Raw genomic sequence first — 26,004 nt, forward strand, 5'->3', positions numbered from 1 at the left:
AATGTTTGGCTAGAGTTTCCCCTACAATATGTACCAGTTCCGACTTACATACAAATTCAACTTAAGAACAAACCTACAGTCCCTATCTTGTACGTAACCCAGGGACTGCCTGTAATTTGAAAATCATTAATAACCCTCAGTGATGCAAATAAGTGATGGCTATTATGAATAATGGACATATGCTGGAATGATAACTAAAATATCTTCAAGCCAGGTAAACTGGCCCACTTATCAAAGGAATGTACATTAGATTCTCTAACCAGCCCAATCTTCAGGCAAAGACAACAAAGATCTATTTGTACAGTAAGTGGGAGAAGAAAGAACATAAAGCTTCCTTTAACACCAGATACTGTATCACCTTCCTCCCAACTGGAAAATACTTTACTTTGATGGATAACCCTCACAAGAATCCTCTTCAAACATTTACTGGTTTATAAAGACAAGGAGCTGAACCCCACGTGTTAATCAACTGAATCTACTCATTGTACACAATATTACCATCTTATAAATGTGTAGAGTGAGGTCTTTTCTGAGATCTAACAACACACTACTAATTAACACTACACCAGGAATAGTAGATATTCCTGGATATTAGGCTGTACAGTGTCCGCAGGCAAGAGGGACTGTCTGGACTATCTGTTGACAATATAAATTAAGCATAGTGGAATCAGAAACAATGGAAGCCCCACTGACATAAAAATCATACAGTGGGAAGGGATGCTCACAAGAATCGGAAAATAGGTCATCTCTCATCTCAAAATAAATTCAATGAACATTGAAAGACGTAAGAAAAGAAAGAAGCCATTGTTGGTATCCATCACTAGACACAAACAAGCTGAGAAAGATCTCTCTTCAAGCAAGAGAGATGTGGGGGTTTGTATTGAAGTCTTGTGGAACCAAATATAGGTGAGCAACCTGTTTAGGCAAAGGTCTTTCATCTAAGATGACAAGGGGAAGCTAGCACATTCTACTGTTGTGGAACATCCTGAAAGTTAGCAGTAGCTGGGAAGGAGAATGACTGGTAAGAGAAGACGTATAGAACAAGTCCAGTAACTAGCTAAATTAAGTTTTAGATTCTTAGATGCATGTTTTCACTTTTTTCCTTGTAACCCTTTCTAACTTTATTTCTTTTACTTAGCATCATTTAACCTATGTCCTATTGTAACATGTTTGTTTTATTTTACTAATAACCAGTTAAGTGTGATATTTAAAGGGAACTTAACTCCCAGTTAAGTTAATAAATTGTGATCTTAGTGCCTTTAGAGGAACAAATTAACTATATTAGTTCTCTGAACTGTCCTGGAGCAGGCATTGCAGAACACACACTTTTGTGAAAATCAGGACTGGAAATGTGTTGGTGATGGATCACTCTACTAGTAGTACCCAAGGCTGTTGGAAGCCTATAGAAAGGCTGCTGGTGTCAGAGCTACCGAACTAGTGTGCTCCAGATGAACAAGGGGAGCTATGGCTCAGAGACTCACTCTGTGGCTGGAGCACCAGTGCTGGCTCCCCACTGTGGTGGGAGACAGAAGGGGAGAGCTGAAACTTATGGGCTGGATCAAGGCAAACCACAGGCTGGATTCATTTCACAGGCCTTAGGTTCACCATCCCTGATGTAGGTATTAAAAAAGAGAGTTAATTGCTTCATCATATCCATAAAGCTGTTTCTACATCTGGCTGATGCAGAATGATGAGAATAATTTTAATACTGCACTTATACCAATGAAAAACATTGTATTACCTTAACTATTAATCCTTTTGAGTCAACCATCCATATCTTTTTGATGGCCTCATGCTCAGGCGTTCCTTCTTTTTGCATAGCCATAATAATCAGATTTGCTATCCCAAGTGCAGCCTAAATAGGAGAGAGAAGAAAAGAAAATTAATATATGAAACCTGGAAAAGAAAGAATGTGATAACATACAGTACTATTTTCCTATTACCTTAAAACTGTTAATTTCACTAACAATTAATGCTATACAATGATATTTTCACAAATTGAAAGTACCAGAAAATGTATTTTTCACCATGATAGATATATGGTGGTGATAGAACTCATACACAAATAAAGATAATCAGATTTATGAATCAGTTTTCAGTGTTTAATGCTTCCTCTCCTCCCATAATTATGGAGTCTGCTATTTTACATTAAACAACATGATAGAGAATCAGAATCGCATGTGAATATTCTATTATTACCACCATTCCCACCAAAGTTTGGTCTGGAAAAAAAAATTCATTGAATTAAAAAAAAAAAACCAGCCCAATATATTTGTACAGAATGGAGTGCAGGGGAGGTACTAAAGTGAATATGGTCTCTGAGCACTATCACCCCACATAGGTATTATCCACACAAGAGAAAGCCAGGGAGAAGCAGATGACTACTTATGGGGTAGAAATTGTACTCTAAATGTTTATTTTCTTACATTCATTTGCCCTATTGTAAGGAACAAAATAAACAGAACAGATTTTGGTGGTTTTTTTCTTTTTCCACAAAAATCTGCAAATTTTGCAAAATATAGATTTTTTTTCTGAGTCAAAACAAAAACTGTCAAGTTTGCAATGTTTTTCTATAAAGAATGTGTTTAGACAATTTTAGGAATAAGTTAGGACTTTTTTTTAGCCTCTTACAGTCTGAATAATTCAGGCCACAAACAGTAAATCAAATACAGCTTGAGATATCCAGACTTCATTAGGTTTTCAGCTCAGACTAAATGTTTCAGTTCTGCTTAAATAGCACTTAGCCACAAATATATTAATTATTGAAAGAAAATTCACTAACCTTACATTATCATCTGGTTTTCACAACACACATAAAAATGTTTAAAAAAAGCTTCTACAGGTTTTTGCATATTATGGGCAGTATTGGAAATAAATACTAATAGTTGAGCAGTCAGAACCAGAGTTTCCCTGGTCACAGGGGAAATTGGATCCATCTGAAGATTTTGTTGCTATAGGTTCATCAGCAGCTCTGGATGTTTATGGGAGCAACTTAATTCTTAAGAATTAAAAACCATCAAAATAGATACCAGAATTGGCAGATCCATATCCTTGGCATGCCACTTTCTCCTGCCAAGATGATTTACTCAGCTTAAACCCTTAGTGAAGGAGTTCTCAAACAGGGATGCAAACTGTCAATCTCCACTACAAACTCTGCTTTGCCTCCATCATTTATAATGGTGTTAAATATATAACAAAGTGTCTTTAATTTGTAAAGGGGGTGTGTCACTTAGGGTACGTCTAGACTACAGGCTTTTGTCGACAGATACTGTCGACAAAGAGCGTCTAGACTACAGCCAATACTGTCGATAAAGCAAGCCGCTTTTTCGACAGAGTCTAGACCCGTGGTCCCCAACACGGTGCCCGCGGGCGCCATGGCGCCCGCGGGGGCATTTCCATGCGCCCGCCAGGTGCTCGGGGCTGGCCTGGCACCGGGCGCATGGCAGGGGGAGCGCCGGCCCCGGGCGCGCGGCGCTGGGCGGGGGGAAGCGCCGGCCCTGGGCGCGTGGCGGGGGGAGCGCCGGCCCCGGGCGCGCGGCGCTGGGAAGCGCCGGCCCTGGGCGCGTGGCGGGGGGAGCGCCGGCCCCGGGCGCGCGGCACTGGGCGGGGGGAGCGCCGCCCCCGGGCATGCGGCTATGGGGGGGGGCCGCCCCTGGTGCGCAAGTGTCCCCGCCCCCTGGCGCCCGGCGGGCGAACGGCCCCGCCCCCTGGCGCCCGGCAACCTTGAAAGGTTGGGGACCACTAGTCTAGACGCTCTCTTTTGAAAAAATACAATGTGGATGTAATAGTGCCTTTTGTCGACAGAACTCTGTCGACAAAAGGCATTATTCCTCATAGAATGAGGTTTACCGCTGTCGACAAAACTGCCGCGTTCTGTCGACTTACTGTCGACAGAACTCAGTGGTAGTGTAGATGCAGGTATAGTTTTGTCGACAAAAGTCCACTTTTGTCGACAAAACCCTGTAGTCTAAACACACCCTTCGAGGCTTGCTATGTGAAAAGGGATCACAAGTACAAAAGTACCACTGCCTTAGCACCTATGAATGTAGATTCTCCAAACTTTGATTGGGATCAAGGCAGCATTTTCTCTCTTCAGGCCAGTCTTAGAACAAGATGGTCTGTCCTTTTGTCTATGAGAGTGGCTGTAATGGAGTCATGCTCAGCTACTCGCTGTTCAGGGGCACCTCTTCATGGCTTGTCCAGGAAATCAGCCCATCACTGCCTGCAGCTGACCAGATGGTCACTCAACCCATTGCTCTGGTCAGGAGCCTCTTTTTTGTGGCTTAGCCTCTGGTCAAGTCACTATCAACCTACCCTTCCTGGGTATTATCAAAATCTCCTTCCTCAAAGGCTCTGGGCCCTACCCATATCTATTGAGCCATTTGCACCACTCCCGAAGTGGCTGAAAAAGGGAAGATGAGCTTTCCCTCTATCTGGCATTACAAGCCAGAGGCCCTAGAGCCAACAGGTCAGGTCTATCCCTCTCGGGCCTTAATGTTCCTTGCCTGGACTGCTTCCTACCCTGTTCTCTCTCAGTCTTCTATTCTCCCCATTGTAGGAGGAAGCATGGCAGCAGGCTCAGCTTATTGCAGCCCCATCTACTGTGAAATTCATCTCTTTATAAACCCTGCCAAGTTCCTTCCCCAGCTGGATTTCATCAGGAATTAGGCTTTAGCATTCCTTGGCTTCCCTCCAAGTACAATGTACAGGTTAATTGGCCTAATATGCCCCATCAGGCCTTGTGTGAGGTGGACACCCTATCATCGTGCCCCTTACTTTCATGGGAAGCTTTTCTTAGAACTCATAGCTTCTGTTCCTGAGCTTGTGCTTGCAGAGGCACTGTCTCCTTGCTTAGACTGATGGACAGGGGGCAGTCCACAGCCTGGACCTGATTGGGGTCTCACATGCTTTTTCATGAGATGTTTCCTAAGCCTCATGTTCTGACCCTTACAACTTTTGGGGAAACTACTACTAGTAAACAACTACAACTATTAAATACAAAACTACAATGCAGTAACTCCTCACTTAACGTTGTTGTTACATCACTGATCTATTGAGAACATGCTCACTGAAAGTTGCACAATGTTCCACTATGACATTGTTTAGCTGCTGCATGCTTTGTCCACTGCTTGTAGGAAGAGTAGCTTGTTGGAGCTAGTGGATGGGGGATTTGGAACCAGGGTGGGCCAGCAGCTTCACTATCAGCTCCCATAAGGTGCATAGCTGAGTCGCCACCCAGCAGGCTATCCATTGTTGGGCAGTTTAGGTGCTGCTCTGCTCACTGCTCTGTGCTACACTCCTACCCTCTGCCTTGGAGCTGCTCCTAGGAACCTTCTGCTTGCTGTGTGGTGGGTATGGGCAGAGGAGATACTGATACCAGGGTATCCCTCTGCTCCTGTACCCCATTTCCACTGAGCTGGGGGAGGACACGACAGGGCTCAGGTTGGAGGGAGCTTGCTGATCTACTTAAAAGGGCAGTGTACTTAAAGTGGGGTCAGAAAATTTAAAGGAGCAATGAGCGTGTCTCTCACATACATCCCACCCTCCAGCACTTTGGGAATGTCAATGCCTGTGCAGTCATGTATGTACTATCCAGAGAAGGGAATGGTGTGCTCCAAATAGCGTGGGTTCATCTTCACATTCCAGAAGCAAGCGTTTGCAGCCACTGCCCTGCATCTATTGTCTCCTCCTTCCTGCTCCAGTCTGTTGTGCCTTGTAGTGTGAGGCTACATTAACAAAGATGTGTTAACTCGTGAAGGCTCAGCCAAGTGCTAGTTCATCATTCAGCAACAAGGCATTCCCTGAGAAACAGCTCACCCTCTGATTCTACCACCTCAATCAGTCTTCGTAACATCATTGCTGTCTACAGTATTGTTTCTTTAAAATTGTTCAAAACTTATACTGTATAAATATATATACTGTCTTTTGTCTGGTGGAAAAAAATCCATAGAACATAACCCCACTCCCAATAACATTAATTCTTATGAGGAAACTGGATTTACTTAACATAATTTTGCTTAAAGTCACATTTTTCAAGCAGCATTTCATAACTACAATGTTAAGTGAGAAACTACAGTAAAACTCCAATAGTCCGGCATCCAGTTGCCGGCACTCCTGATAGTCCAGCATCAACTGGAACCCAAAGCCGCTCAGGTCAGCTGCTCTCACGGCCGGGCCGCTGTGAGCCACATGCATGCTCATGGCCCATGCCATTCTGCTCACAGTCCCCAGCTCACACAGCATCCAGCCTGCACGTGCTAGCAGCTGGCCACTGAGCACAGGCAGCTGCTTTGGGACCTGGACATAAGGTTGGGGGAAAAGGGGGATTGGGCAACAGCAGAGAGGGAAGCTTGGCTCTGGAGAAGGGGAGGGAGATTGGATTGTGCACAGCATCCCAGCCAGCTCATGGAAGAGCCGGCCACTCAGCGCACGTGCCCCAGCACCTGGAGGGAGTCGTGCGACTGTACCAGCGGCTCTGGGACCCGAGCATAAGGGCGGGGGAGGGGGAGTTATTGGGTTGGGAGTATGCCCTCCTGGTATTCCAGCATATCCAATAATCTGGCACCACCAAAAATGCCAGATTATTGGAAGTCTACTGTGCTGTGTATTTACAGCAACAGCGCAGTAGAAAAGCATCTCAGGACACCAATGATTCTAATCACAACCATGCAGTGTTAAGAATGAACTGAAGAAACAATTCCCTACAGCAACCAATCGAGACTGACTGTCTCATGGATACCCACACACAATACACATGGCCATCATTTAAAGAAGAACTTGAAGTATTAATAGTGGGCTATGATTTGCCCAAAGTATCCTATGAAAATACCTGTCTTGATCAGATGAACTAACTGAATTTTAACAAAGTGTTCATTTGAAGTAAGAAAACCATTTTTACAGGCTATTATTATTTTTCCTAATAAATATCCTATTATGGATCAGATACATGTAACTTGTTCTAAAGTAAAAGCAAAGTTTTCACATAAAAATGCTTTTGTGCTGTGTATTAAAGATACCTCTCCAGCTCCCTGGAACAGTATAGTGTGATCTGACAGCTTGTTCTCAGTGATGCGCAGAGCTGCTAGAAGACCTGCAACAGCCACAGATGCTGTTCCTAAAATACAAAATGAATTATTTAGGCTACTTTGAAACAGTAATTCAAAGTCTTAAGTAAATATTATCAATGATTTCAAAACACTCATATAGCTAAAAGAAGCAAACACTTAAGAGAGTTAGCAATTATAATATGAATCTTTTGTTTGTTTTGCTTTATTTTGTTGTTATTAAATCAAAGAGATAAATTAGACCAAGAGTAACTTCAGAATAAGTAAAATAGAAAAGATTATTGTTTTGATTCTAACCTCAGCCATGATAGCATGTATTCTATCTTGCCAACCATACCATGTTGTGCTGAGAATCATCTCATCAGATCTTAGAAGCTATGCAAGCTGAGACTTGATCAGTAATGGGAAATGCTAATTCCCATTGGTAGAATGCATACTGAATGAGGCATGGGCTCCACAGAGTTCTTTGCTTCAAATGAGTATATGAGATGAAATAAGAGAGGTTATTCACCTCGTACAGTAACTAGAATTCTTCAAGATGCCTTTATCTACATGGATTCCACTGGCATGCAAGCGCCCCATGCAAGTGAATCTGGAATCTTTGGTTTGGCAGTATCCCCAGAGGCTAGCAAGGGCATAGAGCAGAGCAGCTCCAACAACCACTCAGCTCCTTTAGCAAAAAAAAATATCCCAGTAGCGAAGGAGAGTGAGTCATAGGATTCCTGTGGATAAAGGCATCTTGAAAAAAACACCAGTTATTTTAAGTTAGGTAACCTCTCTTCTTCCAACAGATGTCTACATGGATCCCATAGTAGATCATTAATTAGCAGTTATCTATCAGAGGAGTGAGTGATAGGATTCCTATTTAAACATTTGTAGGACAGCCCAGCTGAATTCAGCATTTGATCTAGAAGCTGCCACAATGGAGCAGTGATAAGTAAACCTATGAACAGAACCTCTAGTAGGAGCCCTACAAATCTCAGAAATAAGGACTCCCCTAAAACAAGCTGCAGATGTCTCACTAATCTTACTAGAGTGCATCCCAAATCTAGAGGGAAGGGAAGTATATTTCCAGCATAGATATTAATGCAATCTGAAACCTACTTCAAGAAGCCCTGAGAGGAAATAGTCTGACCCTGAGATCTGTTACCAAATGTCCAAATTATACATGAAATGGCTTTGTTTTAAAGAGGTAAAAGGACAAAGCTCAGAGAACATCAAATGTATGAAATCGGGAGGAGCATGAGACTAGAGGAAAAATGCTGACAACTATATAATTTGATTTATATGAAAATTCAAAAGAATTTTCAATAAGTATGTTGAGTGAAGTTTTAATGAAATACCACATGGAATATTGCTGTCAAGGCCTATATCTAACTCATCCCGAAAGCTGAAGTCATAGCTAAAATGCACTTTTTATGGAAAGATGGAATAACAAAACACAATGACATAGGTTCAAAGGGAGCCCATTAATGCTAGAAACTCCACATTCAAGTCCCATGTAGGAAATGTTTCCTTTATTGGTGGAAATATAGGAGTCAGCTGTTTCAAAAAAAAATCTTGATATAGTAAAACAGGAATAAACAGAATGAATCCCAACATGTGGATACTGTAACTAGCAGATGTAACTAAAGATTCTGAGTACTTTAGCAACAACATGGTAGTCTAAGACAAAAGAATTAGAAGACTCCCAAAGTCAAATGTCTTTCAATAGTCCACAAGTTAAAATGATTCCATTTCGTTTTTACAAATTCGCCTTTCTGTTCAAGAAGTTTTGATTCAGAACTGTCTTGAGACAACTTCTGTCAATGGAATTCAACCTGGTAGCTTTTTCATGCTATCAGATGCAGCGGCACTGGATAGGGCACCCAACCACGAGTCTGAAAAATGTCTAGAAGAATTAGAAGTGGAAAGGGTGTACCTACTGACAAGTGAGAAAATCAAAACAGATTTACCCAAACATCATTATAAAAGCATTATCTTAAAATATTTTTCTGGGAATTAATAGGGGTGGGTTGGGGAGGAAGACACAACAGGATCTTTCCCCACCAGAGCAGAAAAACATCTGCCAGAGAGCCTGGACAGAGTCCTCTTTGGGAGAAAAGAGAGTGCACTTCTTGTTTACACTGGTAGCAAATACGTCTACTGAGGGATTCTCCCAGTTCATGAATATTTGATCCGGAATCAAATCTTTCAGTTCTTTCTCAGGGTTGATTAAGCTCTTCTCACTGATAAGAGCTGCCAATTTGTCAAGAGTTCCTGGTAAATGAAGGGGTACCAGGTTAATTTCACAAACAAACAAAAAAATCTCTCCTTGACAAAGGGGAAGGCCCTGTGCCCATGTTGTTTGTTTATATCTTGCATCATTGTTATATTATCAATTAGAACCTGGCAGCTACATCCTGAAGGATGGCTTGGAAAGCATTGCAGGCTAAACAAACACCTGAGCCTTCGTAAACTCATGTGCAAGTGAGACCTTATGCTCTGAATTAGAGACTGCCTAAACGAGAACCCTCACCCAGTGTTGATGCATCTGTTACAAGAATCTCTGCAAGGGGATGGTGCGTGAAATGAAATATCATGAAAAGACTGAAGGGGTGTGTTTGTCTACCAACACAGAGATATCAGTGCTACTGAAGGAACTTCTACCAGTAATCCTATGCTGTGTCTGGTAGAATGAGAAACTGATCTTAACCACCCCAGAAAAGGATGGAGCTGCAGCCTTGCATGTGATGAAATGTAAACCACAAGTTATCATGTGACCCAGCAGGCTAACACAAACTCTCACTGTGGTTTTTGGCTGGGAATGGAGGTTTGAAATTGATAAGATTAACTACACTAAATCTCTGACAAATGAATGGTCTGGCTGACACTATTGCCCCTATACTCTCTACTGACTGAGTGCTGGAGAGGGTGCCCTACATGACTATATTTTTGGGTATTTACCCTACTCAGTTCACTGAATGCCCATGAAGTGCCTTCCACATCTACACTGTTGATTTTAGCACTATAATGTTTTGCTGCCTCCCTGCTGCCAGACCTTTTTCCTACCACAGTGAAAGACTCCGTCAGTTGGCAAAGCCTCCTTTCAGAGGCTTTCCCTGCTGCATGCAGCCATACACACTGACTTCCCCTCTAGTAATGGGGTGCTTGACTGGAACAGGGCAAGCCACATGACAAAGTGAAGATTCTTGTTGACCACAGAATGTATCAAATGAGGTGGGGAAGCAACCAATGGGGATGCAGGGGCACTGTATAAACTGAGAAAGGCCCACATGTGAGTGAACAGCAGTTGCGGACTGTTGCCAATCTCACTGACTTCTTTAGAAATGTGAAAAACTTAACCTTTTTGAAGCATACTGTCATTTGGTAATTTTTGGGCTACTTTTTACATGTGATCAGCAAAAATTCAAGTTTTGAAATTGACCAAAAAAACCACCCCCCAAAATGAGTTGTGCTTTGCTTCCTTAGGGAGCAGCCTGGTTTGGGGTTGTTTTGTATTCCATGAAATAAAATAGCGTTATATTGCATCTTTCTAGCAACATAACAATAGTATTTGGTACTTTTCCCATAATTTCTCTACTCGATTGATATGAACATATCAGAATGCTGAGATCTGACTTGTCAGAATGCTTGACAATAGGCTGCTAAATTACTAGACAGGCTGTTGTGTTACAAACTATAATTACGCATTGTGATTATACCAATTACAGCTGGTAACCTTCAATGAAATCTGTTTTCCCTGTAATTTTCTATTTTAAATGAAAAAGTTAGGCATTTAAAAATTATATTACTATAGTCATATTAATATTTTAGATCTTTGCTCTGGGCATTTTTGCACATATTGTGCAGTATGGTTATAGATCTCTAAAGTCTAACAAATAGGTGTCACTGTAGTAATGTATTTAGATCTGAGATATTATATTTCTTATTTTTTCAAAAGGACAACAGTCTAAACAAGCTAATGTAAAAGAACCTCACTTTTGGGTTTTTTTTCCAGTCTTTTTTTTGTAAAACGATAGTGATCTAGTCCTGTTAGAGTTGCCAACTCATTATCATTCTTTGTTGTTAGCAGTAACTGTCATCACTCCTCTTCAGCAGTTTGCCTTATTTGTTCTTCATGAAAAGAGGGAAAATGTCACTGTGAATAGCAGATTTGTTTAACCGGAACTGCTATAAGTAATGATGTATGACCTTAAATTTCACTGTACACATCAGCTACTTTTCTGGAAAGACAATCAAAACACTATCTGCACCAGGAAAAAACAAACATAAGATGATCTTGTGAATCAACAGCTAAGCTATACTATCACAAAGACCATGGGAAAATAATCTCTGAAAGTTTTGACAACAGAGTATTGCATTTTTCAGGGGAGTTGTATATAAGCATTTGCAAAAGTTAACATGCTCAAACCAAGTTTTCTAGCAGAAAAGACAAATCTCTTTGTGACACTACACCCCATATTCTTCATAGACATATTGTTATGCCATGAATAGGGAATAACTGAGATATGTTTTATGCAAGATGGATCACGTGAGATATGGTTCTGATGTACTAACCTATTTGTATGCAAGTATCACTTTTGTATCTGAAGTTGGGAATATGCCTATGTACCTATTACAACTATGTTTACACTTGGGGGACACCCACCAGACACAATGCATTGAGCCTGGATGGACCATTAAGGGAAACAATAGGACTTTGAAGATGTTGATCTTCCCACCATCCTAAGAAGCCTCTTGAAATGCTGCAAGCAACCTTGACTCATAGCTGCTTTGACATTGTAGAGTCATGTTATCAAGTGACTTGGCACTGAACTCCATGTTGAATTACTAGCATTTTCCCACTAATAGGAAGGTGGGGATCAAAGTAGGAAATAAAGAATTCCCACCATATGTAAATCCTACTTAAGGCACTGAATCCCTGACTAGGATGACTGCTGGAAACATCTAAGAAAACAAGACAAATAGGAGTGTGGGGGAGAAGAGCTGAGCTCAGGTTGGAAAAGGTGTTTTGCCTGTGAAAGAAATACCTAAAACAATATTGAAGGTGAAAAATTTACTACTTCTACCAGTTTCCTTTGTGTAGTAATCTTAGTTTGTGAGCTTGTTTTATTTGCACATTAATCTGCTTTGACCTGTTTTTGCTATCCCTTATAATCATATAAAATTTTAAATACATTATTTTTGTTTTCTCTAATATCAATTTGTAAAATTCACAGCTGGAGGGGGGGAAGCTAAGCATATCCTCCTCCACATTGAGCAATGGTGCAAATTTCATGAGTTTACATTGAACAGTTCTCTGTGCAGCGCAAAGCAACTCAATTTTGAGTTTGCATACAGAGGGGATGCATACTTGAGTGCTAGACAATTCCCTAGCGGAGTCTTCCCATGAAGAGTTGATTTCAGGCCTGATCTACACTAGACCCAGAAGGTTGGCTTAAAGTATTCAATTGACCTTAAACTGCATGCGAGAGTCAGTTTACCTTAAGCTGAGCTTGGCACCATCTCCACAGCAGAAGGCCAATGAGATAAAATGCTTCTGTTGGCTTCTCTTACTCCTTGCAAGGGTAGGAGTACTAGCTGATGGTGAGGACACCCTTTGAGTTCAATTTAGTGAGTCTTAACTAGCTAACCTGGTTTTAGGCACTGTAGAAATATGTACTAAAATGACTGTCCCTAAGCCAAAGAGTTTGCAATCTAGTTTACAACAAAATACAATAGGAGGATGAAACAAAGTGAGAATAATTGTTTATTTTTATTTATTTTATTTCATTTCGACTTAGAAGCAATTAAAAAGTGCCCATGGCTTTAAGTGATCTCAACTATTCAATAATTACAAAAACATATACATTACAAGCAGCTCTCACTTCTGCTAAGCAACAATACATAAATAAATATTAGCAGCCCTGAACATTGACCTGTATCTCTTTCTCTCTATTTCTCCTAGAAGTCCAGATGAACAAATGAGCTCTACAGTATGTCTTGAAAGTTAACAAACCTAGGTTATTTTGTATGAGGCAAACTTACAGCAAGCACATCTAAACTCTTCATTCTTTCCAACTAGAGGGTGGAGAAGACATAGGATAGAGAAAAGAGCTCCCCTCTCCTCTCTCAATCCCCAATGAAGAAAAATAAAAAGCATGATCTTGGGGATGGGGAATTCAATTCCTGAATGGAAGGCATGAAGGAGGGAAGTGAGGGAATTCCAGTGCCTAACGGTAGCTAAGAAGGGAGCCTGACATAAGAAATCAACTCTGGCTCTTTAAGAAGCCCTCTCATTAACACACCTATCTTGTGCAAAAGTTCTCAGGGCAGTTAAGAATCTACCCTTTCCAGGAATCAAATTAATTTCAATCTGTATATTTCTAACAAAATAAACAAGAAAAATGTTCCATGCTTACCTGAAAATTTTCATCTTTCAAGTAATTGGGTCTACAGATGCATTATAATGGGTACTTCAAGATTTCTTACAGGGAAAACCAGAGCTATTAGCCACTGGCAGCAGGGAAATATCCTGCTTCCTGAAATTCCCTCCAGTTGAGAGTACTTCCAGAGTCAGAATCATTCAAATCTACAGCCTGCGTTAAATGTACTTTGAGGAAAAAAAGAAGAATTTCTCCCACTGCACACAGCATGATGAATGCCTCCTAATTACATCTTTGGATGTCATTCAATTTTTTGAAAAATTATCACAGACTTCAAAATATTTGCCGTGGACAAAAGTCAACCGCTCTTCTCCAGGAGGCAGGCTAATGGGGAAAGAAATCAATAGGTGGAGATTTTGCCCCTGTCAGTGGTAAAATTGTGCACTCCTCAGCAACCCAATAAACTTTTTAGACATTTAATTTCCTGGGTTTGCAGCCTGTTTCACTTTAAGTATTTCATATGCCTTGACAAAGTGTGGCTGATAATGAATAGTCTGAGGTAGCATACAATAATCCAGGAAAGTCTTTTTGTCTCTGGTACAATAATTATGAACTAATAAAACTCTAATTTTTCCTATCTTACAAAAGCAATCAAATAGAGTAATTCGACAGTATTTTGTTACCTTGAATGTCATCATTGAAAGTGCAGTACTTGTTACGATACTTATTCAGGAGGCGGAATGCATTGGCATTAGCAAAATCCTCAAACTGAATAAGGCAATTCATGCCATATCTAGAAATACAAAGGAGATATATATTTAAAATAGGAAACAATGCAATATTGCATGTATAAAAATGTTAGCTCTGAAGCTAGATTTTGCATAAGAGTATAATAAAAACTATACAAAATGCTATAAGTTTCTGTTTTATATTGTATTCATATACTTTAATTAGAAAGAAGATTTTGAACTATTCACACATCTTATTGGGTTCTAAATTAATTAATTGTTCAGGATAAAAGGCCTAGGTTGCGCACACAACACATTCTGAAAAGGTCAATGTTGCAACAGTAGTCAAGTAAAGAAAAAAACAGGACTTAGAAAACTACAAAATAACACAGACTATATTTTAATACCATTATGAAAATCAGGAGGACGTCCTCAGTATATTGTGCTCAATTCCAGTTATCTTGTATTAAAGAGAAATGAGCAGATATGAAGGAAATTCAGATACAGGTGTCAACAATTATTAAAATTGTTTAAAAAAATTAGAGATAATGGCCATAGTTCTATAGTTAAAAATTGAGTTTCATTTTGTACTTAAAGCAGTACAGTAGAGTCCCTATCATCCGACCTAAACGGGACCGACACATGGTTGGATTATCAAATATGTCGGATGATACAGACTCTATTGTAGAGAGCAATAGATGTGGAAGCATCCAGGCAGGAGCGGCATCAGCTGTTCCGTTGCTCTCTGCAGTAGAGTCTGTATCATCCGACATATTATGGAAATAATCACTTCTCTGGATCTGCTGGCAATGCTCCTCCTAATGCACCCTAATATGCCATTAGCCTTCTTGGCTACAAGGGCATGATGTTGACTCATATCTAGCTTCTCATCTACTGTAATCCCCAGGTCCTTTTCTGCAGAACTGCTACTAAGCCATTCAGTCCCCAGTCTGTAACAATGCTTGGGATTCTTCCATCCCAAGTGCAGGACTCTACACTTGTCCTTGTTGAACCTCATCAGCTTTCTTTTGGCCCAATCCTCTAATCTGTTCATATCACTTTGGATCCTATCCCTGCCCTCCAGCGTACCTACTTTTCCCCCAGCTTAGTGTCTGTAGCCAGACAGGAACCCCCCTGTAACATCCATTTTTGCTTGCCTGGAGCATGCAGGGCACACAGAGCAGTAACAGCCTTGAACAGAAGGCCCGGATATGCAGGCTCAGTGACCCTGAATGGCAATAAACAGAGATACGCCAATTGCTGACCAAGAAGCTGCCAAGGAGTGCCCTTGACTGAAACCCATATTGATACAAACACACAGCCGTCCGCGGGGGGAGGAATCTCTCGCCCAGTAAAAAAAAATGTCCAGTACTCACAATTTAGTTCTCTCTCTTGCAAGTGTAAATTAACTTGAAACTTGCTTGTAAGAACTGGCGTCACAAAGACAGACCAATACAATTCGGCATCTCAGATAAGAAAGAGGATACGGGCCCCCAGGGGTATAAAGATGGGTCCAGCAGCACATTTACTCTGAGTGTCAATCTACCATCTATCTGCTGGTCGGGTTAGGTGTTTGACCTCCCGAGGTTCTACGGGGACGCCCACCTCGTATTCGTCTTTCCTAGGAATTGAGGGACCGGCCCTGGCTTGACCCGCTTGAGTCGAGAGGCACAGAAGGGGGTAAAAATTGTACCTGGATGTGGTCCTTTGTCTTAAGTGTACACATAGACTTAGAGCTCTTTAAAGATTAAGCTGTCACTTGGTACCATTATTTCTATTTTCTATCTTTATTTTCTTTGTAACCATTTTTACGATCTATATTTGCTAGCAGTTAAGAAATAGAGCAATAGCCATAGTAACCATAAGATCTGTATTTGCTAGCAGTTAAGAAAGAGAGCAATAGCCATTGTAACCATATGATTTATAAGCTTTTTTAATAAACCTGTAACTGTTTAAGCTTTAGCCTGACTCCTTTAGTTGCTGTAACAGAACCAAGCGCAATTTAAAAGAACTTCAGCCAGTCATAAGGGACAGGTATAGGAAGAGCTTGGGCGTTTTGGATCGTGTCACTCCCAGGTGACAGATCCGTTGGGGCATCTCTCAGTCTTCCCTAGACTGCCCACTGCGAAGGGATCCTGTATCCTAGCAGCTGAAATCTAAGATGTAATAAGCTCTCCCTATAAATTCTGGGGTGTCTGTCAGCCTGTTGGCTGCCCTCCACGATGGGACCCCGGTCCTAGCAGTAAAGGCACGGACGTTAAACCTTTTCTCGGTAACACACACACACACACGTACACTGCCCTGACCATCAACTAACAGTGTCATCTGCAAACTTGCTGAGGGTGCAATCCATCCCCTCATCCAGGTGATTAATAAAGATGTTGAACAAAGCTGGTCCAAGAACAGATTCTTGGGGCACTCCGCTAGAAACCGACCGCCAACCTGACATCAAGCTGTTGATCACTACCCATTGGGCCCAACAGTCTAGCCAGCTTTCTATCCATCTTACAGTCTATTTATCCAATCCACATTCCCTTAACTTGCTGGCAAGAATATTGTGGGAGACCGTATCAAAACCTTTGCTAAAGTCAAGGTATATCACATCCACTGACTTCCCCATACCCACAAAGCCAGTTACCTCATCATAGAAGCTAATCAGATTGGTCAGGTACGATTTGCCCTTCGTGAATCCATGATGATTATTGCTGATCACTTTCCCTTCTTCCAAGTGCTTCAAAATGGATTCCTTGAGCATCCCCTCCATGATTTTTCTAGGGACTGAGGTAAGGCTGACTGGTCTATAGTTCTCTGGATTGTCCTTCTTCCTTTTTTAAAAGATGGCCACTACATTTGCCTTTTTCCAATCATCCGGGATCTCTCCTGATCTCCACGAGTTTTTGAAGATAACGGCCAAAGGCTCCACAAGGACATTTGCCAACTCCCTCAGTAACCTCGGATGCATTAAATCTGGGCCCATGGATTTATGTATGTTTAGCTTTTCTAAATTGTTCCTAACTTGTTCTTTCCCCACCAAAGGCTGTCTACCTCCTTCCCATACTGCGTTGCCTAGTGCATTTGTCTGGGAGCTGACCTTATCCGTGAAGACAGAGGCAAAGAAAGCATTGAGTACTTCAGCTTTTCCCACATCATCTGCCACTAGGTTACCTCCCTCATCCAGTAAGTGCCCCACACCCTCTCTGATCACCCTCTTATTGCTAACTTGCCTGTAGAAACCTCTCTTGTTATCCTTCATATCCCTTGCTAGCTGTAATTCCAATTGCTCTTTCACCTTCCTGATAACTCCCCTGCATTCTTGAGCAATATATTTATACTCCTCCCTGGTCATCTGTCCAAGTTTACACTTCTTGTAAGCTTCCTTTTTGAGTTTAAGCTAACCAAGGATGTCCCTGGTAAGCCAATCTGGTCACCTACCATATTTGCTTTCTTGCTGCGCATTGGGATAGTTTCTTCCTGTGCCTTTAATAAGGCTTCTTTAAAATACTGCCAGCTCTCCTGGACTCCTTTCCCCTTCACGTAAACATCCCAGTGAATCCTGCCCATCAGTTCTCTGAGGGAGTCAAAGTCTGCTCTTCTGAAGTCCAGGGTATGTATTTTGCTACTCTCCTTTCTTCCTTCGGTCAAGATCCTGAAATCTACCATCTCATGCTTACCAGGTTGTCACCCACTTCTACTTCCCCTACTAGTTCCTCCCTGTTTGTGAGTAGCAGGTCAAGCTGTGCATGGCCCCTGGTCAGTTCCTTCAGCACCTGTGTCAAGAAGTTATCCCCAACATTCTCCAAAAACTTCCTGGATTGTCTGTGTACTGCTGTATTGGTCTTCCATCAGATGTCAGGGTGATTAAATTCCCCCATGAGAACCAGGCCCTGCGATCTGGAAGCTTCTCTCATTTGTCAAAAAACAACTTCATCTACCTCATCCACCTGATCCGGTGGTCTATAGCAGACACCAACCACAACATCACCCCTGTTGCTTCCACCTCTAAACTTAACCCATAGACTCTTAAAGGTCTTTTCTCCCTCTAAATACTGGACCTCTGAGCAATCATATTGTTCTCTTACATACAATGCAACTCCTCCTCCTTTTCTCCCCGGCCTGTTCTTCCTGAACAATTTATACCCTTCCATGACAGTGCTCCAGTCATGCAAGTCATCCCACCAAGTCTCCGTTATTCTAATCAAATCATAGTTCTTCGACTGGGCCAGAGCTTCTAATTCTTCCTGTTTGTTTCCCAGGCTTCTCGCATTTGTGTACAAACACCTTAGATAACCAGCTGATCGCCCCACCTTCTCCATCTGAATCAGTAGTCCTCCTTTGTTGCTCGTTCCTCCTTGTGATTCTTTCCGGTGTCTGACTTCCTCACTTACCACAATTCAAGTCTATGCTCCTAAGATGGTTCCAGGTGTGGTGGTGTAAGGACAGTAAGGTCCCCTCAGGATGTCATCGTCCCCCTTTTATAACTACTCCCCAATTGGTGGAAACCTCTTTGATTGTGACCTGGGTCAAATGGTTCCCACTGTATAGTGTGCTTTCAGAGAGGTTTCTGTTACTCATACCTCCCAAGAAAATCCTTGTGCTTTTTGTATTTCCTCAGTAAGCCATTAACATTACTTGTCCTTTTTATGGAATGATTGGTCAGAAGACATAGTTAGTACAAAACATATCCTAATTAAATGACAGTGATGAATACTTGGGTGTCAGGAGTGTCACAAATGTATCTTAAAATAATCAGACAATACTACACAGTAGTATTCTTTCTGGATTTCTTATTTAGTGATTATGTGCAGGCCTGCCAATGGGGTGTGTGGGGGGAGGGATGGGGGGAGGTGGACTTCCTTGAGGCCCAACCATTCAAAAGGGCCCAGGGTACCCAGCTGTTGCGGCAGCCATAGCCCCGGGCCTTTTAAATTGGTAGTAGAGCCCTAGGTAGCATCTTCCAAGTGGTGCTGAGGACTGGGAGGGAAGGGAGGTGGACGGGGAGATACACTGCAGTCTGGGTGGCGCGAAAGGATGGCTGCCTCAGCACTATCACTTCTTCTGGGGTCCTGCCTCTTCTGGGAGCCTGGAACTGGCCCCCATCTTGCCCAGGAGGCTCCCCATATCATGCGAGACATTTTAAATATTTTTTTTTAAACCAAGAAAACTCCTAGAGAAAAAACACAAACCAAACTAAGAACAAAATAAAACAACCTCCCCACATACATAACACGCTATAAAATGGAATTAAGGCAGAGAGTACTATCAATAACTTAAATGTAAACAAATACACAGCTATCATATATATAGTAGCCCAATGTCTGGGACTCGAACACTGAAACGCTAGCTATTCCCTCTGAGTGGCGTTATCGCCTCCCGCCATGGTGCTCGGCTGACTTCTGTGCCGCTCAGCCAGGCCACTGCGCAGAGGCAAGTGGTGCAAGCAGCTGTTTGGGGTCCGCACTCCCCCTGTAGCATGGAGGTGCTGCATGGGGAGCGCAGGGACCAAATGGCTGCTTGTGCTGAGCGCCGCAAAGATCAGCTGAGCACTTTGGCAGGAGGCAACAGAGCCACCCAGAGGGAACAGCCAGGGGGCAGGGTGTGGATGAGCGTGCGTCTCTGATGTCAGGAAAGGGCACCGGATTCAAAAGGAGGAAAAAGGAGCAGACACAGAGGACGCGGAGAAGACAGAGAGGAGAACGGAGGAGGCAGAGGACAGCGAGAGAGAGAGAATGAGAGACATGCAGCAGGAGGAGAAGAAGAGAAACACAGAGTGAGAGGCGGGAGGGGGAGAAAGAAAGAAAGAGAGAGATGGAGAGAGAGGCAGGAGGCGGACGAGAGCTGGGAGAGAGAGAGGGCGAGGAAGTAGGAGGAGAACAGAGAGAGACAGGCCATTTGCGCCGCTTGCTCCCATGCGGCGGCCTGGCTAAGCGGCGCAGAAGTCAGCCGAGCACCACGGCGGGAGGCGAACGGGGGCGGGGTGGTGACGTACACGCCCATGGGGTGGGGCCTGGACGAGCATGCACCCCCGACGGAGACAGAGGAGAGCGGAGAGAGAGTGAGAGGCAGGAGGGGGAGAAGAGAAAGAGAGAGATGGAGAGAGAGGCAGAAGGCGGAGGAGAGCTGAAAGAGAGAGCGGGGGAAGAAGTAGGAGAACGAGAGAGAGAGAAAGAGACCGAGCGAGAGACCGGAGGCTAAGGAGAGAAGACCGACATGGGGGAGGAGAGACGTGAAAATTTCATCTTATGATGGGATAATTGGCTAGCTATAAAGAAACAGCAAGAGATACAAACATAGGAGTTTCAAACTTAAGGCTAACACTAACCCCCATGACCTGCCCCAAATCTTGAAGGGGATATGCACAGCTAAGACACTTAACCATAACTCTACTTGTAATAGCAAGAAGAAATGTATGAAAAAGCTGTCTTTAAAATCAGTTTAATCTACTTTGTGATCACACATACTAAAATGCCTTAGCCATAATTATATGATTATTGCCTGACATCAGTACTATGTCACTGTCTACACTGAATAGCAAGGCAAAATCAAAAGCACATATCCCAACGGCCTGAGTTAACGGAGAATCTTCTTTTGTTGTTAGCTATATAGACCCAAGATATAGAGTCAAGCAGGTCTAATTTTATTTAAAAAAAAGTGGTACACATACACACTAGCTTGTCCATTAAAACATTTAACTATAAGGAGCAATTTTCCTTTAAAACTTAGTTGTCCTAGGCAAACTATACTGAACAAAACCGCAAGATAAAAACAAAAGCAAAAATTGTTGGGATTATATTTATCTCTATAGAAAACACACATTTACAACCATATTACAATTAGCCAGAGCTGAAGGAACTCCACTGACGATAATCCTTACTGTAAATATCTTCAGATTTTATGGGAAAAGCTGGAACTATCTGGATTGTTAATTAGAGGCCAATGTTTAAAAGATAATTCTGTTGGTCAGTACATTCAAAAAAGTAAATCATTACAGAATACAGATGAAAAAAGAAACTGGAGTTGTTTATCATGATTTATTCTCTGACTTGACTTTTTATGACTCCACAGAATACAAGGGGTAGACAGATTGGTAACAACCTAAGGCTAATAATACTCTGGGATCCTGGAACCAACTCACAAAAGTTATTTGTTATTAAGCAGAAAGCTATGCGATATTAATTTACTATATATAAAATTATCAAACACACACACACACACACACACACACACACACACACACACACTTTTCTCTTTCATGTGAAGTTTTTTTACGACTCTCATCTCTCTCTCAGGCCACTTCATTTTAGACTTTTATCAAAAATTCCATGATTTATGGTAAATGAGTCCTGCTATAGAAAGTATTTAATATATACTTGTACCATTGGCAGCTATATTCCTTAGATTTGGGCTAGGGTTTATGGACAGCTAAATTCAATTATACAAAACAGAAAAGGTAGACCTGATCTAATTGTGACACTCACTTTTTAAAGTGCTTCTATCTGAGAATCTTGGGATTATGGTGGCAAAATTTCTTGGTAGCGTTCTCAGTGATAACTGAAATAAATAATCATTAAGGGCATGTCTACACAGTAGGGCTAAAGCAGAAATAAGCAACACAACTTGAACTATGTTAATTGGCACTTTTGGCACTATATTACCCAGCAGGAAGTCTGAGTGAGAACACTCTTCTTCCTACTTCCCTTACTCCTCATAAAATGAGGGTTACAGGAGTCGGAGTAAGAAGTCCTCCAGCTTGACATTATTTCCACATTATGTCAAAATAATTGCCTGCAGTGTAGATACGGATTATGTTATTTCACCATCACCACCACCACCACTTATCTGGACTATATCTTATAGAAGGCACTGGCTATTAGGAAAACGTATGGTTGCCAAGAGACTCCATTTGTAACGCTACTCCTTTTTGTAACATAATTTAGACCAGTGGTCCCCAACGCGGTGCCTGTGGGCGCCATGGCGCCCGCCGGGGCATTTGTAGGTGCCCGCCGACAACCCGGGCTGGCCCCGCCCCCCGGCGCACTGGAAGCGCCGGCCCCAGGCGCGCGACACTCACCGGCGCCTGGTGCGCGGCGCTCGGGAGGCCCTAGCCCTGGGGCACATGCGGGCGCGCGGCGCCGGTGCCAGCCCCAGGCACGCAGCTCGGGCGGTGGCGCCAGCCCCGGGCCCACAGCACAAGGGGCTCGGGCGGCCTCGGTCCTGGCGTGCCCCAGGACGCGCGGGCCCGCCCCCGGGCGCCCGGCGCGTGTGTGGCCCCGCCCCCGGGCGCCCAGGAGCCCGTAAAGGTTGGGGACCACTGATTTAGACAATAGTATTCTATCAAATGTATTCTGTTTGTCCAGTTATAAACCTTATAACCTACTTATATTTAGGTGTCTGAAATATTAATTCCAGACAGTTAAATAATTCTCCTGATAACATTTTCCCATTCTGTGAAAGAATTCTAGGGGCTGTATGATACTGTCTCTTTATCCATAGCAAAAACACTACTAGCACTTCCATAGTATTATGCTCTTAAAATGCTAAGAGTTTTTTAAAAAGTTGATTCTACACAAGAAATAAGACTTATGGTTATTTTTAGAACTTTGAAAAAAACTGGACATAAATTGGTCTTGCTACCAGTCATTCTTTTGGATTATCTCCTGAAGGAACAAGGGGTTGCTTAATAGGCTTTTAGAGAGTCACATTCAATTCCAGAATCTTATTTGACTACTTCCTTAGATCAAAGGCACTTTTGGAACTGGAAAAGTTTTTAAAGCTTCAGGATAACTATTCTAAAGGAGCAGCATAATCAAAAGCATAGCCACATTGGAACTGCTTCCCACTTTTTATCTATCAGTCAACAACCCTATCATCCAGAAGCATTTTACTTTGCACCAATACAAGATGTAGAAGTGATCCTACTCCTTCTCTCACAAGTTATTAAGGTTGTTAGTTCCCACCAACTACCCTACCTCAAAACTGTTTTGAAGCTAATTTGCCATCCCAACTCCCATTCAACCCAGAGTCTGTATTTAAAAAAAAAAAAGTGCATAGGCCAGTATTTTTGCTAGATCTTAGCATGCTCTCATACAGGATATGGTCCATGGCAAGATTCCTTGGGACAACACAGGGGAGCCTTTCATTTTAACTGCAACTGCAATAAACAAGTGGTTTGACTTACGGAACAGCTTTGCACACTCAATATAAAAAGCCAGTGCTCACAGGATGTCCAAGAAGTGTAGTCTTTGTACCCGACTATCAGCATGTGGCTTAGGGTAAAAGACCAGGGCTGTGTCTACACTGGGCCACTTATTCCAGAAAATCAGCCGCTTTTCCGGAATAAGCTGCGAGCTGTCTACACTGGCCCTTGAATTTCCGGAAAAGCAACGATGCTTTACTGTACAAAATCAGCCGCTATTCCGGAAAAACTATTCTGCTCCCGCTCAGGCATAAGTCCTTATTCCAGAACACTGTTCCAGAAAAGGGACAGTGTAGACAGCCCAGTAGTCTTTTCCGGAAAAAAGCCCCGATCACGAAAATGGTGATCGGGGCTATTTTCCGGAAAAGCGTGTCTACATTGGCCACAGACACTTTTCCGGAAAAAGGGCTTTTCCGTAAAAGCAGCCTGCAAATGTAGACGCTCCTTTTCCGGAAAAACTGAAAACAGAATAGTATTCCATTTTAAGCAGTTCTGGAAATTCATGCCAGTGTAGACACAGTCCAGGAGAAAAATGTCCTGAGTGGCATGGAATTTGAACTCAACCTTTGGGAAAAGGGCTGGGGGAGGCACAAGTTGCACCTTTTTTTGGTTTGTTTTTAAAGAGGGTAAGGAGGGTTAGAGCCTTAGCTCAGACACTGTCGTAGCTGATGGTATGGTGACCGGGAATGCTATCTTCCATGAAAGATTGGGACCTGAAGGGGATCCCATTAGTGTGGAAAGGATTAGACTGGGATCCCAGGTCAAGATAGGTGATCTAACCTATGGATAGAATTTATCAAGACTTTTTAGGAAACTACTAAACACCTGACCACTCAAGTGGAACACTGAAATGGCAGCCCATTGGACCTTGAGGGATGATACCAAGAGTATACTAAGAGGAGTGTTATAGGAAGCTGCATTGGAGAGCACATCCTTGAGAACACCAGATTGAGAATCTTCCACTTGGCTAGGTAAGTAGCCCTGGTGGAGGGTTTCCTACAGCCAAGAAGGGCTTCCCTCATGGCTTCAGGGCACATTAGCTCCATCGGGTTTAACTATGAAGCTTCCAAGTACTGAGGTGAAGAGATTTGAGGCTGGGATGTGAAGATGGCCATGATCTTGGGTGATCAGGTTCCAGAAAAAGGGGCAACAAGATTTGGGTGTCCACTGAAAGCTCCAGGAATGTGGTATACAAATGCTGAGGGGGTCAGGCTGATGCTATCAGTATGATCACAGCCCTCTCCTGGCAGAACTTGAGCAGAATCTTGTGGGCAAATGGGAAAGGCAGGAAAACATACAACAGATGGTCTGTCCAAGTGAGGAGATACACATCCACAAGGGGGCCTGTATTTTCCAGAAGAAACAGAACTGCAGGCATTTTCTTTTGGTTTTTGTAGCTAACAATTTGGGGAACTCCCCAAGTTTGAAAAATGTTGTCCACCATGTCCACTTGAATGGACCACTCGTGACTGTGAAAGGGCCTGCTGAGATAGTCCACCAACTCGTTCCAAGAACCTGGGAAGTAGGATGCTTCTAGGTGAATTGAGTGACTATGCAGCAGTCTCATGGCTTAAGGGCTTCCCAGCATAGGAGAGAAGATTATGCCTGTTTATATAAAACCTCACAGTCATGTTGCCCATCATCACCTTTGTGTATTTCTCTTGCAAGTGGAAGGTCTGATATACCAAGCAAACTGCTCTCAACTCCTTGATGATGTGGAATGAAAGCTCATCTTCCAATCAGAGACCTTGGGTACAAACATCTTCTCACTCCAATGCTGATGCACCTGTAACCAGGAACAGCTAATTCTAGGGCTTCTCGAAGGGGACTCCCATGTATACTTGCTGTGGCTTGAACTATCAGTGAAAAGATCCAACAACTGACATTTGGAAAGTGACCACTTTTCCAGACTGTCCCACCCTGGACAATAAGGTGACGCCATGCAGGCCTGGAAAGTCTTGATCCTCAGTCTCACATGCTGTACCCACATAAGTACACGCGGCCATATGACTGAGGAGCCTCAAGCAATTCCTTGCTGTGATGATGGGGCACTGTTAGCCTTTTATGATATCTGTCATTATCCAAAACTGAGACTCTGGCAAAAATGATCTGACATGACCCAAATCCAACACTGCCTTGATAAACTTTATTCTCTGCATAGGTTCAGAGGGAGACTCTGCCATCAAGTGGATCTTACTAAGTTGATGTCAGTGGTGAAAGTAAGGGGTTGCTCCCCGCAGGGAGCTATTTAAAGAGCTTCCAGGGACCCAGGTTGTGATAGGACAGTACCTGTAAGAAATATCAGTTTCTTTCATCCCTGGTTTGACATTGAGTTCCACCTACATCTTGGATCAGCCCATAAGAATCCAGTTGCTGAGGTATGGGAGTACCTGCGCCTGCCTTCATCACAGGAAGGTTGCTATGTCTGCCAGGCATTTGCTGCCAGGAGCTAACAGATCAAAAGGGAGGACCATAAATTGGTAATAGATGTGGATTACCATAAACTTGAGAAAACATCGTCGGACTAGAAGGCAGCCTACCTGTCTCCTGGATCCAGAGATGGGGTGATCGAATTTAGATAGACCATGTGAAACCTCAACTTTTTCACGAATGTTTTGATGCCTCACAGATCAAGAATGAGTCTGAGACTC

The 26,004-nt window shown here is 42.7% G+C and overlaps 1 protein-coding gene across 1 annotated transcript in view; it reads right to left on the reverse strand.

Annotated features, from left to right (window-relative positions):
* Positions 1 to 26,004, reverse strand: part of ME1 (malic enzyme 1) — a 226,482-nt gene that overhangs the window by 26,640 nt on the left and 173,838 nt on the right. The window contains exons 7-9 of the mRNA XM_075923820.1: positions 14,116 to 14,225; positions 7,017 to 7,114; positions 1,742 to 1,855 (exon numbers count right to left, since the gene is read on the reverse strand). Coding sequence (XP_075779935.1) covers positions 1,742 to 1,855; positions 7,017 to 7,114; positions 14,116 to 14,225 — 322 coding nt within the window. The remainder of the gene's footprint in view (positions 1 to 1,741; positions 1,856 to 7,016; positions 7,115 to 14,115; positions 14,226 to 26,004) is intronic.

The sequence above is a fragment of the Pelodiscus sinensis genome, chromosome 3 (genome assembly GCF_049634645.1).
Source record: "Pelodiscus sinensis isolate JC-2024 chromosome 3, ASM4963464v1, whole genome shotgun sequence".
NCBI classification, from domain to species: domain Eukaryota; kingdom Metazoa; phylum Chordata; order Testudines; family Trionychidae; genus Pelodiscus; species Pelodiscus sinensis.